This window comes from Erythranthe guttata, chromosome 8 (genome assembly GCF_056151865.1).
Source record: "Erythranthe guttata isolate IM_541 chromosome 8, IM_541, whole genome shotgun sequence".
NCBI classification, from domain to species: domain Eukaryota; kingdom Viridiplantae; phylum Streptophyta; class Magnoliopsida; order Lamiales; family Phrymaceae; genus Erythranthe; species Erythranthe guttata.
In genome coordinates, this window is record NC_142540.1 from 19,005,478 (window position 1) to 19,022,837 (window position 17,360).

Here is a 17,360-nt window from a genome sequence, read left to right on the forward strand (position 1 = left end):
TATCATGCGTTGAAGCGCATCCTCGGTTATTTGAACCATTCGAGGAGCAGGGAGTGGTGGATCGGCGAGTGGTGGGTCCTGAAGGGGGATCACCTGAACCTCGCGAAGTGAATCTGCAGCACGTGGAGGAGCTGGCTCCGCGGCACGTGGAGGAAGTGGCTCCACGGCACGTGGAGGAGGTGGCTCTGCGGCACGTGGAGGAGGTGGCATGCCAGATCCTCCACGGACTGGGAGGTTATTAGCTGTGTCATTTTCTCTCCGAGCTGACGCCTCAGGAGGATTTTGATTAGCTGTGTCATTTTCTCTCCGAGCTGACGCCTCGAGAGGATCTTGATTAGCTGTGTTATTTTTTCTCCGAGCTGACGTCTCAGGAGGATCTTGATTAGCTGTGTCATTTTCTCTCCGAGCTGACGCCTCAGGAGGATCTTAATTAGCTGTGTTATTTTTTATCCGAGCTGACGCCTCAGGAGGATCTTGTTGGCTACGTGATCTAGTTTGCATCGTTCCCACAGACGGCGCCAAAATGATGATGCTAATTATTTAGATCACCTGGGGTAGTGTAGAAAATGAACTGGGAGAGCAAAGCGGATCAGTAGCTTGACAACTTGATGATCCCGAGGTACCTGCGATCATAGAACACACGAACTAAGCCGGGGGTTGATCCGGCGGAAACCCCTCCGACGCTCAAGTCAGACGTGCAGATCATAGGAATAGTCCAGAGAATACAGTTGATAGTATTGCTCAGTTAATCGGACGTACCTTATGGAATGAGTTCAAATGTGTATTTATAGCTTAGTTGAGATTGTCGGGCCCAAACCTTGCTTGAAGGTGATTGGGCCTCGGTGATAGTGGTCTTCGATATTGGGCTCGTGGCCCAGTAGGTAAATAATTTATAGGCCCATTGGGTTGGGCCAATTAGCCATATCATATATGTTTACAGATTACAAGATGTTAGACCTTAATTTAATAATATTTGGATAAATAAATAAACTCGTGCAACTTTTAAAAAACGTTTTTAGCAAAATTAAATAAAAGAAATTGTTTTATTTATTTTTAAAACATACTAAAAGTAACCGTTGACTGGTCAATTTGCTCAACCGCCGATAGATAATGTAGTAATTATTACTCCACGTCAAGCAAGTAGCACTAATCCAACTGGCTGCCCGCGTCCGCGTGTGACTCACCTTCCCCCAAATTCTCCCCCCAATCAAAAAATTTACCGATTCCCGATCGACCGCCGCCGCCGCCGCTGCCGTTGCCGTCTGTGAAAAAATCACGCCGTGCATAATCGTTTCCGTTTTCCTCAATTTGCGGATACGTAGAATTCCAATCCAGGAGCGTGGTGATGACGGACGCTGATGCTGCGGCGAGTCTCCGTTCTTCAATTGCGCCGGCGAACCTGCCTCTCATCTCCGCCTTGCTCGCTTGCGCTATCGCGCAGTTCCTCAAGCCTTTCACCACTTGGTACTTTCTTTCTCTCTCGCTTGTTTTGTTGCTGTTTTAAATTATGTGTGTATTAGTATTCTCGATTAGGTTAAATAATTCTACCCGCTCTCACATTGATTCAATTATCTGTGTGTTCACTTAATCATAGCCTCTTATTCCTTTTTTTGTTGAAATTGCAATGATTTTGGGGGCGGACAATTTTTAATTAAATTGCTACAAAAGTTTAGATTTTGTTGAAAACATTATGAATGTCGGTGTTACAATACAATAATGTTATAACTCAGAAATGATTTTATATCAATATTACATTAGCATTTAAACTATGAAATTGCTTACAGACAAATTATAACTCAGAAATGATTTTATATCAATCTTACATTAGCATTTAAACTATGAAATTGCTTACAGACACGGGGCAATGTTTTTCCGATTTTTATTTTTCTCACTGATAAATTCTCTGAATCTTAAATTTGAACTTGTTTATCGTTTTGCCGGGAACAATTGCTTGTCATAAATTAGCATCCTTGGTAATGGTCAGTATACATTGTTAAGCATAATGGAGTTATTTGTGACATAATGTACAATTGTACATCCATGTGACTTTCAAGAAGAATGTCTTGGAAAATCCACCCGTTCTTCTTTGTTTTTCGTTGTCATATAGTGAAGGTTCTTTTTACCTATTAGGGAAAAATCCAGTTATATTGTCACACTTCAATATTTTTCGCAACTCACTCATATACTTTCTTATGTCTAATGCAAATTGCTTGAAAATCTACGCCAATATTGTATTTTTTTACCTTCTTAAGTCTGGTGGTTCTTGAAAAGCTACTCCAATATTGACCATTCTGGCACATACTTTTTCTTGTAATTTATGATTTTTATGATGGGTTTCGTTGCTCGGTCACGATTTTTATGATGGGTTTCGTTGCTCGGTCACTTTGTAATGTCAATCAGTTAATCGTTCCGACCTGTGTTGTGGACAATTTATTGTCTTGTGTCAAGCTATTTCTTGCTTGATTTTTCAATATGTCCCTTTAGACATGCAGGTTGAAGGATAAAAAATGGGATTCTAGAAGAATGCTCAGTTCAGGTGGAATGCCGTCATCACATTCAGCAACTGTAACGGCTCTCGCAACTGCAATTGGCTTGCAAGAGGGAGTGGGTGCAGCATCATTTGCTATCGCAGTTGTCTTGGCTTGCGTTGTACGTACTTTCTAAACCAGGTTTTCTCCATCCTCTTAGGATTGGTTGCATGCCTATGCAGTATTTCATGCTTCATATCGAGAAAAAGGGGAAACAACATAAAGAAGAATATCGTATCTCGTTAATTTTTAACTATGTTATTCTAGTTTTTCAATGCTATTATGACTTGGATAATCGAACAATCATAGTCTGGTTTGTAACTGCAGTTGCTTTCTTGGACTTGTGATTGCCACTTTCTTATAAAACTATTTTCAATTGCTGGAAGTTTGTTTCTCTGATGTCTAAGTAGAAGATTTTAATGCATTACATGTGCTCAACTGTATTATGATCTCGACTCCTATTACGGCCCCTATTAGTCATTTAATATTACTTCAAGCAGGCAATATTATTACATCTTGGGTAAAAAAAAAAATGTTTAATATTCTTACTAATTTGTGTCATTGCTAATAAATTTAATTTATCACAGGTAATGTACGATGCTACTGGCATCAGACTTCATGCTGGTCGACAAGCTGAGGTGAGAACTTTTTATTCTGGTAACGAACATTTTTTCTAATTGATTCATTTTAGGTATTGTTCATTTAGATCAATTAGTTTTAGTACTTTGATTCGTGACGTCAGGGAGATGAGATATATCATATACGAGAAATACCACTTTATGATGTTGCCTTACGGCTGCATATACCACTTCATGTTAATATATTCACTTTTTCAGTGCTGAAACTTATTTACTTTTTCCTGCAACGTTATACATCATTTCAATTTTATTGCAGTTGTTAAATCAAATTGTGTGCGAATTGCCTCCCGAGCATCCCGTTGCCAATGTCAGACCTCTTCGAGATTCACTTGGTCACACCCCACTTCAGGTACGATCATTCTTGTGAATTAATTAGATAATGTGGTTTAATATTAGATTTTATCTTGAATTCTCAACTTTAAACCTCAAATACGGCAAGATAATTGAAAAGAAGAAAAAAAAGTATATGTACAGTATTATAGTCGCCTTTTGTGCCGAAAAGTGATGGTTTGCTCCACTGTTTTAACTCCAGGTTACTGCTGGAGCTTTGTTCGGATGTGTGGTGGCGTTTCTCTTGAGAAGTTCCACTTGAAGAATTTCTCACTTTCCGATGGATGCAGCGGAATAGCCTACACTCTTCCGAGAAAAAGGAATTAGGAAAAAAAAAGAAAAAAATTAAAGCATGAAGAATCACCAATGAAGGTTTGATTTTGTTTATAGCTGCTTTCGATTACAACTGATATTGTTGGGATTTTAAGTTAATTCATTTGAAATCGATTGTACTCGGTCGGAAAAAACATTTTTGTTTTTTTCTCCAATATTCTGCGCCTTAATTAATTTTGTTTTGGGCAATCAACATTCTAATATATCGAACCGTACAGCTAACTCGTCACAGTTGGACCGATAAAAGACCAACTTGCGCCGTGCACCCCAAGATACGACTAATACAATATATTCCCAATTTCATAGTTTCCCCCTCTGTAATATCTAATTGCCAAAAAAGCCCTTGTGTTAAAAAATGAACAAGAATCCGTACGAAAGTAAGTCAAAGTCAATAAGTCAGCGCGTGAGCCTAAGGTGTCCTAAATTATTATATGAACAATATTTATATATATATTTATTACACTATCAATTAATTGCTTAGCAATGAAATATAAAGTAACCAATCTTTTGAATTAATCCTAACTTTTCTTCTTTTTGATAGTTTTATTAATCCTAATTAGTTAACTAAAATAGCCATTGACTAATTTGTCTCTCCATTTTCTTTTAAGAAGACATACTATATAGTCTATATTATAGATGCTATATAGTACACTAGAGTAGTCAATCTCCAATAAAAGATTCAACCAAACATTATGGATAAACTAAGCTATCACACATTCAACATGGCATAGATAGATTATCACCTTTATTACAAGTTTAAACTTTTTAAAATTGCATAATTTATAGGCTTTCATTTTTGTTCTTAATTTTTTTTAGTTATTCCAAATTTTTTTTACTAATTCAGGATCATATATCTGACATGTACCTTCCAAGACAGATCTACAATTCAAATTTTCAATTTTTGTCTTAACTAATTTTACAGCTTTCAATCTGCTTATCACAGAAGAAACTGCACAGAACTGTACGCAAAGAACTGAAATAAATTGGAGCTTTAGACCTATGATTAGAACTAACACAACACCTATGTTTTAACTTTTTTGAACTAATCTTTTTGTAGGATTAAATAATTGTAATTTACTAATAATAATCCAAATTTGCCTACCATGTCGGGCTATTTGTGGGAAAAAAGTTAAGCCCATATATTATCGGGCCCATTAATAGGGCCCTATCTAATAAGCCCGAAAGGATTAGTACGAACATAAAAGCATAATTCCGTAAAATCGGTAAAGACGAATAATGCGCTTTTTGTTGACCGACCTTATCTTTTCATCCGCCAATTGAAATTCAAATATATTTCTCAAAAAAAAAAAAAAAAAAAAAAAAAAAAGAAATTCAAATATATCTTTCCCTCTTTTAGCATGTTTACTGGTTATGTGGGTCAACTCTTAAATATCTACAAGATTTATTTTTGATTTAGGGTTTGGTATTTGGGATCGGGATTCGGGGATGTGTCCGATTCTGATTGGTTTTTTTTTTTGTAATTTGGAACGAGAAATTGTAAATTATTTAAACACGATTGAACGATAATATAACCTAAGACGCGGTTCGAATTTGTTTCATGTCATGACGAATGACGGTTTTATCAGAAGTATACAATTGAAAAAAATGAAAAATGATCGATTTTGAAAAAAAAAGAAAAAAATCCCAGAAACAATGACTTAGTAATTGTGTCCAATCCATAGAAGAAACTCATATACACTAGAATCTTGATAAATTAATAATTTTGTTAAAATAATAGGTTTTTCTTGGTCCGGATTCAGTGACAACGTGCTAAACTATTAATTCGGTAATCTAATATTCAGCTAAATTAATAAATTTTTGGTAGTATCAATTGTATTAGTTTATGGAGGCTTAACCGTATATTAATTATAATTATAATTATATTATCAACCAATACTAAGTTATGGAATAAATATTTACGCATTTAACCACCAACTTAGCACACATACACGTAGTTGTGTGTGTGATTACGTGCTGATCAATGGTCAATAATCACCCGATCTGTTACACTGGGTTCAGCATCAAATAAACCCGACATCTATATCAAAATTCAAGTCATTAAACTCTAAAAAATTGTACAATATTAAATAAAATATATTTTATTTTTAATTTAAAATTCTAAAAATGATTAAATATGTGGATGATGATAATTCCCCAACACTCTCATTTGTGAGAGTAGTTTAGTTAGGGTGGAAATCTGGCAAGAACTAAATTATATTTGTGCCACAAATTTTAATTGGTAGAAACTGAAATCTGAATTTTGAAGCTTTTATATTTTATTTTAATTATTATAAATTAATAATAATAACTATCATGTGGTGATGGTATAACCTTAAAAAAACAAAAGTCCTTTAATTTTCAGATTAAAATACACCTATCTAATTATTCTTGCCGTATTGGTATCTTACATAGATTGAACTGAATCGCAACAGCATTTTCTTTTTTCTAAAAAATAAGGGTAAATTACAACCACCCCTGAGGTATGATCAAATTACAAAAAACCCCTCCTGTTTGGGTAATTACAATTATTCTTCAACTATAAATCTTCTTAGACGTCGTCCACCCTTGTAGTTTCAAATTTAGCGGAATATTCGAGATTATATGAAATATTATCACTTTTGTACCCATTTTAGCTCATTCGAACTCCATATTTTGAAGCAGGATGATCATAACATGTATTTTTTAGCTTGTATATATATCAGATTGTGGTGCATCAGAAACTGTATTTCTACACAAAATGAGTACATACTAGAGCATATTCCACGAAACTAGATGATTACGTTGAATTTGACACCATAAGGGTGAATGTGTAAAAAAAAATCATAGTTGAGGGGGTAGATGTAATTATACAAACAAGAGAAGTTTTTTTCGCAAATTGACCATATCTCAGAGGTTGTTGTAAGTTATCCCAAAAATAAAATTTTTAAAAATAAATAAATCAAATTATGTTACATTAAGTTAATAGAAGGTTGAAATAAATGAAACTGTAATTCTTATTCTAGTAAATAAATACCATAACCATATGGAAAATATTTTATTTTTAATGCTAAATGTATTCACAAATGCATGCCGAGAGGTATAGGCTTTTAGTCGCGCTTTGCACCTTTAAATATAGTGTTTTGGCATTTCACGCCCTTGAAAAAATTAGTAGCATTTTGCACCCTATCGAAACACAATAAGTCATTGACAATGTGTACTCTAAATTGAATTTTTAAAACTTAAGAAGGGTAGTTTCAATTTTTATTGATTTTTTATTTTATTTTATTCGAGTGTACATAACTCAAATTGCAAAAAACAAAATATTTAAAAAATATCAGGGTCCTAAAAATACCACTAAAAATATTAAATTACCTTCATAAACTTTAAAAATTCATCCGTGGTGCATTATACATGATTTACTATTTTTTTAGAATGCTAAGTGCAATTAATTTTTTTTAAAGATGTAAAATGTCAAAAACCTATATTTCAAGGGTGCAAATTGAGATTAAACCAAAAGGTATATAATATTTTTGTTAACCTTCAAATCATATATATATGTAGTGACTGTGTAATAACTGAAAAGCTTATTGTTCAAAAAAGTAAAATAATGGAAAGGGCTTAGCTATAAAAGGATAACACTTGATATTTAATCTAATTTGCTAATTTGCACCTTTAAAAGTAATTAAGGAAGTTTTTATAATTTAAAAAAATTACTTTTTAAAGTAATTATACATTTATACTTAACTCCCCCATGCCCCATTACCACCCCACACCCACCCCCAAAAAAAGGGGAAAAAGAAAAACTCCAACCGGATTTTTTTGTATCTGCATCTTTTGATCTTGAAATTAATGGTTTTCGAATAATATTTTGAGTGTTTTTTTTTTTAATTTATTTTTTATTTAGTAATTATTGGAATCGGAATATTATGAAACTATGTTCTAGTTTTTAGAAATAATACTGAAAAACCAAAACAAAATCCATGAAATACATTTAAATTATTATTATTATTATTATTATTATTATTATTATTATTATTATTATTATTATTATTACTAAACGTGAATAAAAAATAGAATTTCCAAATTCTGTTAAAAAATTTCTAATTTCAAATATGGAAACAAGTTTTAATCACCATTCGAATTCCAAAATTCCGACCTCCAATTCTTATTTCTAAAGAAAATATCCATAACTAAACCAACAACTCATTTTATTACCCGGAAAAAAAAAAAAAAAAGAAAAAAACTTTTATTTTCCGAGAGTGCTAATTACGATCTGATCCTCGAACACCCCCATAACCACAACTCACTCCCATTCATTATATAAGTGCATATATATATCCCCTCTCCCCTCAAACAAATCTCTCTCTAGAAAAAAAAAACCCATCCTCCACAATTAGCTTATAGCTTATAGCTTAACAACAACACCAACTTATGGAAAAGCTGCAAAAATCAGAGCATATGAAGCTTTTGAAGCTTATCACAATAGCTTCTCTACTAATAGTAGCGCCACTCTTATCAACATCAATAAGGTTTAAATATCTCTACTTCATCTTCAATTTTCTCGTTATCCTCGTCGGAGCTGAATCCGGCCTTCTCTCCTTCTTCCTCCATTCCCACACCAAAAACCAAGATTCCGTCACCCATAAGGAATATTCCGTTAGCAGCAACGTTAACGCCGCCAGTTATCACAGTTCTGCTGAATATTATAACAAACCGGCTCTGAAGTGTTCGCCGGAGAAGATTGTCGCCGGAGCAGCGGCGGTGGAGATGAAGAAATCTCCGTCAACTCCGAGCATATTCTTCATCGGAGAAGATATTCCGGCGGAAGAAGAAGTTGACGGGGGGGAATTGATGAGCGGGCAGGAATTGTTTCAGAAAGCAGAGAATTTTATAGGGGATTTTTATAAGCAGTTGAAGATGCAGAGAGAGGAGTCCTGGAAGAAACTCCATGGTCGTCTCTCTCATCAAGCTTTTAATTAACCATGCAGATCGATGCAGACGCAGTGCAGATATTATTATATTATATTAATTAATTAATTAATCAGCCTTAATTTTATTATTAAATATTATCTTTTTTTTTTTTAATTTTTATTTTATTTTATGGTAAATAATTAATTATGAGCCTAGTTTATGAGGCACTAGATATATATAGGATTAATTATAGGGTAGCTGTAATAAGTTTTATATATTATAAGGTTGTCTCGTGTAATTAAATTAAATTAATTTAAGTTTCATATTGTGCTTATAAGATATGAGCTAATTGCACATAACCCCCTGTGTAATTTCAAATTGTCAAAAAAGTCCTCGTGTTAAAAATATTAGCAAGGACCCCCTTATGTTGTGTTTTACGAAGCACACCGCACCTTGCTTCAAAATTGATGGTTGACTTGTATGCAATGACTAAAGTACCCCTAATAAGTTTTTAGTAATTTTCGGTTTAAACAAAACAAAATGAACAAAAAGAATATCACAAAAAACAGAGCAAATCAACTTCTCTCCCCTTCATTGCACGGCTAGGAAAAGGAGAATGGTTGATGACAATGGTGGGTGGGGATTATTTTTTTGTTTTTTTTTTTAAGATCGAAAGAAAAAAATGCTGCAACGGCAATTTTATGTGGACGGAAATTGTTGATTCAAAAGCTATAGTAGCGGTGGTGGCATTCAAAGGCAGGGGCTGGCGTGGTGGAATCGGAGAGTCGGCTTTGAGTTTCGCGGAGTAACTGTGAAAATGATTCTTCGAGTTTGACATTCTTCTTCTTCCTCGGGATAGAATTGGGTTTCACAAATTGAAAGAAAATTGGAAGAAAGTGCTATGAAGGGTTTTCGTATTTTTTTTTTTGTTTGGGCAGGGATGTGCTGAAATATTTGAGGCGTTTTCTTCCCTTTTGTTTTCTTGGATTTGGAATAGAAATGAACTTCATGCTCAAATTTGGGTTTGGTTGATGATGGAAAAAACCATGGTGAAAACTGGAGGGATGCTCTTAAAGTTTAAGAAGATAGCTTAATTGTAAATATAAAGGACTTAATTGAAAATTTTAAAAACTTCATTTTGGTACTTATGAAATTTCTGGTTTCATTTTGGTATTTTTGTGTCAAAAAACGAGCTCCCACTCGCATTCATAGCGAGTGAAGTGCACGGTCAGCTCTCAAGGGCCTTATTGCCTTTGACTAATTTTTATAGGGGGGTATTTGTTAATTGTTTTAACACGAAGTCTTTTTTAGCAATTCGAGATTACACAGGAGTGATTTTTGCAAAAAACCCTATAAGATATATATATGTCAATTAACCAATACAAAGAGAATTGATACATAGTCGTTATCATTATGGAGTTAAATGATACATTGGGTTATTTATATTATGTATATTTTGATCGTAAATTTGATTAAGTAACTATGTACCCATTAAACACACATATATATGGGTGTGTGATTATGTGTATATCTACAATTCAAATACAGCCAATGTAAATAACCAAGTGTAGCATCTAATTTTCCGCAATGTAATCGAGTCCCCATACTTTCCCTATTTGTAATTGAATTTAAAATTTTAAGGAAAAAGAATAGAAGAAAAAACTAAAAAGAGATATATTGTTCTATGTGTATTACTATGTGTAAATCTACGATTTCGTAATCCCACAGCACATGCATTCATGTCGTGTGTTTATAGATTTGGGAATTACTCCATTCGATTATATATCACTTTAGAATTTCAATTCTAAATTATGAAATTAATTATTCCTTTTTTAGTTATGCCCTTATAACTCTAATATTTTTTCATGAATTCTCCCAAACATTTTAGTAATTATTTTTGTTTTATATTTTCACTACTATTATTATATATATATATATATATATATATATATATTAACTTTCTTACTACGTGTATCGAAAGTTTAAACGGCACTTAAAATTTAGAAACGGAGGAAGTAAATTTGTAACCTGTCACAATATCATTCTTAAAAATAATTAATATGGATTAGGATAATAGTTGGTAGCTAAAATAAATATCCAGCAGTGGGACAAAAACAATAATCAAAATTAATTAGCAGTTAAAAAGGAACTTAGTCTGTGGGGTTACTAGTGACAACAAAAGACAGAAAAATAAAACAAAAAGAATGATGAATAAATATAAATAGGGTAAATTACAAACACCCCCTGAGGTATGGTCAAATTACAAAAAACCCCTCTTGTTTGGATAATTACATATACCCCCCTCAACTATGATTTTTTTCTTACACCTCCACCCTTATTGTGCCAAATTCAATATAATCATCTAGATTCCGTGTAATGTGCTCTAGTTTGTATTCGTTTTGTGTAAAAATGCAGTTTCCGATGCACTACAAACTGATATACACAAGCTAAAAATCACATATTATGATCATCTTACTTCATAATGTAGAGTTTGAATGGTATAAAATGGGTACAAAAGTGATAATATTTCATATAATCTCGAAGATTCCACTAAATTTGAAAAGCTTAGGGGGTGGTTGTAATTATCCAAACAAGAGGGGTGTTTTTGTAATTTGACCATACCTCAGGGGGTGTTTGTAATTTACCCATATAAATAAGATCTTTTTATTTATTTATTTATTTTGTTCACCTTCATCCTAAAGTTGATACATGCCCAATCAAATAGAACTATATTCCCTCTAAAAAGTGCAATTTGATACCAATATTTATAGTTATATACAGCTCATTTTCGAATTTTTATTTGACCCACCACTATATATAAAGTTCATCCTTTAAAACATTAAAAAAAAAAACCAGTTGGAAAATATATATTCTATGATAATGACGTGGATTTTCGATATACATGTCTCACTCTCTTTGATCGACTCAATCTTCATATAGACTTTAAGTAGAAGCGATTGTCTTTTATTTTTTATATACGTTTTCAATATTTCGTATAAAGATCAATACATTCACTAAGGTGGCATTTGCAAAAGTTTTTACAAATAGATTATAAGTTTTTCGAATCAATACTTACAGGTAAAGAAGTGATCTTTCACAGGAATACGTAGCTCAAAAGGGGTTTATTGCATTCAACACCCCTGTTTTTTCTCTAATTGCTAAACACCCCTTGTTATTTTATTAGCGAATTCTCCCCACCCTATGATTCAATTTTTTTTTAGCAAACGACCCCCTAAAAACCAACTCTTTAGGGGTTGTGCGCTAAAAAAATGCGTTACATAAAGGGGTTTTCGCTAATATTTATAACACGACGAAGTTTTACTAGCAATTCGGATAAATGCAGGAAGACAAATTGCAATTAATTTTTTGTTTTTCTAGTACAAACTTAGGTTTTTGAAGCTACTAAAAAGTCATCTACAATAGTACAACAGCAGCAGCAAAACAGGACTCAGTTGCCAAAATAAAACTTTAGGTGTGATGCTATAAATACATCTACAATAGTACAACACAAGAGAGATGGAACAAGCAAAAAGCCTATTATGCCCTTGACAGTTTAATCAGAGCATCATATGATCGAATCCAACTCCTTGCATTGCGACACGAGCCCCTTGCACGTTGTGAAGCAACTGCTGCAACCACCTCCTCGCCGTCGGATCTTCCTGAAAGGAACAAAAAATAGCAATCCGTAAAAAAATGTGCCGAGTCAACTCAGGATGTAGACATTACTTTTCGGGTGAATTACGAGTTACAAACATCCCGTAGGTATGCATGACTTGCGATTTCACCTATTGTTGTTTAATTTATTATTATGAAATTAGACGGAGATACAAATATAGACTACTACCACTCGAGGTGGTAGTCGTAATTTACCCTTATTTTTTATTATGATAGTATATTGATTAGAACTTACACGAAGGCAGCTAATAAAAGTTGCATCACGGAATGTATCAGGCAGAGCATTTCTCAGGGCATCGGCAGCTCTGTAACGGGGAAGAAAAAAAAAACGAAGTGATTTGGTTAATTGTCTAATATAACTGCATAAATCGGAATTTTGGACAAAGCTCACGAACCTAGGATTATCAGACAATCGAAGGTAGCATCTGATAATGTGCTTTAACAGCCGTGAAGAAGGCTGTTCAGCAAGTGCAGCAACCATAGTTCCTAGAACTCTGCCCACAGCAAAGAATCGCTCCGCTGTGTTGCACACGTATTCTAAGCCCACGTCATCCAGCAAAATCTTCTGAACAATGAATGTTGCCACCTGTCAATAGAAGACATTATCGACTCCACTAGTAAATAAAACCCGCAATAATTTAGCCAATATAAATAAACATTCCTTAATCATAAAGGGCTGTCACAACCGAAAAAAGAACCAACTACCAACGAGATAGATATTCATTTATGCTAATATAATTAAAATGATTTTTTTTTTAAAAGGCTTAGAAGAAAACTCAACTGTTTTGGACAATTCGCTTCCCATCTCCATTGTGCGCAAGCACAGCGGAATGATCTCAGTAGACAGAAGGAAATTGATAACTTCAGTATCATCAACCTGCAAATCGAATGAATGCACAAGTCTGCGTAATTTTTTGTGTAATCTAAGGATGTAATGAAGACAAATGAAATAAAATTGGGCAGACAAGGAATACCTTGACCAAAGCACCTATGACGCCTAAACTCGTAAGCCTCAAATACTCAAAGGGTCTTGATTTGCTGGTTGTGTTAAGGAAAGGATACAGGTACAGCGGAATGTGGGCTGTAATAAGGAAACATCATATGTAAAAGTCGTATTTAGGTTACCAGCAGCAATTTTAAAGAAGGGGACGGATTTTATTGACGTTTGATACTACACATGATAAGATAATTAATTACCTTTGAGGAACAACCCTCTCGTTTCCGAATGTGAGGCCACACACTGCAAGAAAATGAAAACCATGTTAGTACAAGACAGAGAGAAACATAATTTAATAATTTAGATAAGGTCGTATGAAAAAGGAATCACTTATTACTGTCACCGAATCGTTGCAGAGTATCATTATAGAATGTACTCAACCAGTCTTTGGTATACAATGACAAATGTACATTTGGCTCGATAAGGTAACAATATACAAATCCCAGGAAGGGATTTCTTTCCCAATCGTCAAGAACGTGCATTCATATGATTTCGTGAAGAAAAAAAAATCTGTAAAACAGAAAACAAATCTCCACATAACACCATCGAGTTCTTAGTTTCTTAATACTCGAGTGATTCTTCTTTCCATATAAAACATCACAGAATAATATTAAGTCCAGGCCGACAACTCCATACTAACTAGTAACTCCTCTATGGTTCATAAAGCACAGAGGTTTGGTTTGTCACTCACCAATTTGACTTAACCTCTTGGCAAAATCGATCTGGCTCTATTAGTAAAGTAATACACTGATAAGATATTTATTACACTTACTTTTTGTGTAGTTCTGGAAGTTGCTAATTTTTCCAAATAAGATTTCTAGGAAATGCAGACAATGATGTAGATTGAGTGAAGGGTTGGATACACGAGAAGACATACACCTTAGAGACTGTAGACACACTAGAGTCGAGGACAACGAGGATATGACGAACATTCGTGTTGTGGGAAAATATTCTTCTTAATGACAAAAATATTATACATATGTCAGGACATGTTAACAAATCATGTCAAGAAAAAAAATGATCTTCAAATATTCTTGCGTTTTGGGCAACAACTTCCTAACGCAGTAACTAAAATACCTATACTAAACCCAAGAATTACCAAACCACCACCAGATACATGACAAAGAAATTCTGAGGAAATTTAAAAAAACATAATGATAGTACCTGAAGTAGAGCAAGTGCATTGCAAACTCGGTTTGACTGTGGAGAGGTGAGGTTTGGTGGTGATAAAACTGGGTAAACAGAGACTATTTCCTGCAGGAGTTCAGAAGAAAACAAATGCAGTATCAGTCAAAAACACAAACTCCTGACAGGAAGAAGAAGCCAAAGATCAAGAAATAGTAAACCTGAGGAGAAAAACAGCTTATTTACCAACCCACCCTGTCCTATATAATTTAATTCGCGGAAAAGAAAATCACAGAAAATATTATTTCCTGCAATCTACCTATCCGTAAACTGAGAAATGTTAGCTGTGGATTTCTGCATGAATTTTTCATCTCAGATATCAAATTAAGTTGCAATGTATCCCCCAGTCGCAATATAGAAATATGTATATACGTTAGTGATTGTTAGAGATATTGGACATCATAAACTACAAATCCACAACGAAGTCTCACACCAAGTACTTTCAGCAACGCCCACGATAATTTTCCAGGTTCACTAATGCATAAGAAAACATGAACCATATATATGGCAAAGTAGAGGTGATGCAATTAGCATTGTTATCAAAACCTTTTCTCGATTCTGGGATGAAACTACCAAATATTTAAAGCATCATCTAGAAAATAAGATAAAAAACATAGTTCGGGCCCAGAATTTTCAAAATTGACAAGCGATCAAGAACATTATAAACTGAAGTCATCATGAATTCAACGCATAGGCCACAAAGAGAAGTTGGAAGATCGTTTACAGGCTAAATGTTATAAGACAAACCTGGAGAAGAGCAGCAACTATACCAAAGGAATTCCACATCCATGGAGCCAAATCTTGAAACATTTCTCTCTTCTATTAGAATGTAAAACAAGAAAGTCGATAAGATATACAAGAATTAACAGTTGAATAAAAAGATTATCTAAGCAAGAATCAGCTTCGCCAAACAAACGGAAAAAGAACAAGACTTAAAAGCCAATTGGACGACACAACTTTGTTACTAAAGAACCATATTAGAGGAAAGACAGGGAATTTGAAAGCAAAACATGAAAGTTGCACACGCAGTTCAGATAATATATAAGCCTTTTTTTGGTTGGTTGTTGTGTGAGCGCTCACACGGACTTATCTATGCTACAATCGGTGTAGTATATCTTCATCGTAGATCTGCACACAATCACACACACATACATGTGGATGTGCGTAAAACGTGTAGTTACATTAATACATGTGTATGACAATATATATACCCGGTGAACTTGTCCATATATAGCATAGAACAAACAGCGCTCACACACGCTCGGGAAATGCTCAAGTGATTTTCGCACTAAGTTTCAGTTCAGTGAAAGATGATCAAGCAAAATCCATTGGAATCACCAAAAACTACAACCACATATAAACCTGAGGCCATAAAAATCAATTACATGAAGAGAATAATTAATTGATGAGTTAATAATTTAGTTACTTATAGAGTGCAATTTTAATTAAAATAATATCATATCTATTATAAACTCAAATACATAAAAAAATCCACTGTTCTTACCAATCGAATCGGTTGAAAATCAATTAATTCGAGTATATTAATAGAACTCAATAAACATATAAAATTTACTGAAAAATCATTCCCCAAAGGTAAGGTTTCTGCACGAAAAATCCTATTAAAAAAAAAAATCAACCAAAATAAATAAAAATTAATTTAACGGAAAAATAACACAAAACCTTTGAGAGCTCCAGCAGTGCGCTTTCGCGCAGATCTGGATTGTAGAGATCGAGAAGAAGCTGCTCAGCCGGTTGCATTCTCCAGTCCTTGTTGGCCGCGGCAGCGGCGGAGCTGCTGCTCGCCTCAAAGGGGGCGGCTTTCAAGTTCAGCGGCGGAGGTAGGTTTGCCATTTTTTTTTTTTTTTGTTTCTCTCACTAAATAATTCAATCGGTGGTTTTGCTTTGCTTTCCTTTTTTTTTTCTCTGAAATTTAAGTCTCAAGTTTGAGGTCTGCTGACGGTAGAATTGAGGAGGTGTTGGAAGGTTGGGCAACACGTGCCGCCCATGCGCGTTTGGCCGTGCGACACTTGTAGAGAGATTCTCGTTGGCTCGGTGATCCTCACGCGCTGCCGCTGCGAATACGGGGCCGATCGAGGTATTAGATGAAAAATGAGAGCTTCGTTGAGAAAATGAAAGCTTTGCAAGCCCTTTTTTTTTTTTTTTTTTTTTTTTGTTGGTTTTATTTATTGCGACTCTATCCTAATAAGCTGACTGGATCAAAAACTCACCCCTTCTAAAAGCCCTAGAGTTTTTCTTTTTTTTTCGTTTTCTTTTAGTAACCCTACATAATCTTATGCATATATAAAAAAAAAAAAAAAAAAAAAAAAAAACCCTAATGGGATATTTGTAAAAATGAATTAATTTATATGTATATATAATTTTTTATCTCCTAATTTGCAGCCTTTTTTTTTTCTAATTAGTAATTACTTTAACATCAAAATCTCAACCAGCACAATCATGATCCACCACATTATTATTATTATTATTATTATTATTATTATTATTATTATTATTATTATTATTATTATTATTATTATTATTATTATATCTCTTATTTTCCATCATATTTTCTCTAAAAGAAATTTACTTCATTTATTTAATGATCAATTTCATATTATAGAAATTAATTTTTTATGGTTTTTTAACGAGTTTATATTATTAAAATTGTATAAATGTTGATGTTGTTACCGATATCACTACTAAATTTTACTATAAATGTTATTATCATGTGTTAAACTAATCATCATTGTCATTTAAAATGCTATCTCGTGCATCGCACGGGGA

The 17,360-nt window shown here is 33.8% G+C and overlaps 3 protein-coding genes across 3 annotated transcripts; 2 read left to right on the forward strand and 1 right to left on the reverse strand.

The window, feature by feature from the left end:
* The first annotated feature begins 1,075 nt into the window (after positions 1-1,075).
* Positions 1,076-3,984, forward strand: LOC105961943 (Acid phosphatase/vanadium-dependent haloperoxidase-related protein). The gene is made up of 5 exons (XM_012986203.2): positions 1,076-1,464; positions 2,493-2,649; positions 3,116-3,166; positions 3,423-3,515; positions 3,699-3,984. Exons 1-5 carry the CDS (start codon positions 1,346-1,348, stop codon positions 3,756-3,758), a joined length of 480 nt encoding a protein of 159 aa, XP_012841657.2. The 5' UTR covers positions 1,076-1,345; the 3' UTR covers positions 3,759-3,984.
* A 4,163-nt stretch (positions 3,985-8,147) lies between these two features.
* Positions 8,148-9,056, forward strand: LOC105961865 (uncharacterized). Its single transcript, XM_012986128.2, has one exon. The coding sequence runs from the start codon at positions 8,240-8,242 to the stop codon at positions 8,786-8,788; it is 549 nt and encodes a 182-aa protein (XP_012841582.1). The 5' UTR covers positions 8,148-8,239; the 3' UTR covers positions 8,789-9,056.
* Positions 9,057-12,053: 2,997 nt separating this feature from the next.
* On the reverse strand, positions 12,054-16,903 carry LOC105962043 (uncharacterized). The gene is made up of 9 exons (XM_012986313.2): positions 16,257-16,903; positions 15,324-15,395; positions 14,556-14,645; positions 13,592-13,634; positions 13,369-13,475; positions 13,176-13,271; positions 12,790-12,980; positions 12,630-12,699; positions 12,054-12,378 (listed from the first exon to the last, which is right to left on the reverse strand). The coding sequence occupies exons 1-9, from the start codon at positions 16,425-16,427 to the stop codon at positions 12,277-12,279; spliced, it is 942 nt and encodes a 313-aa protein (XP_012841767.1). The 5' UTR covers positions 16,428-16,903; the 3' UTR covers positions 12,054-12,276.
* Between the last annotated feature and the right edge of the window lie 457 nt (positions 16,904-17,360).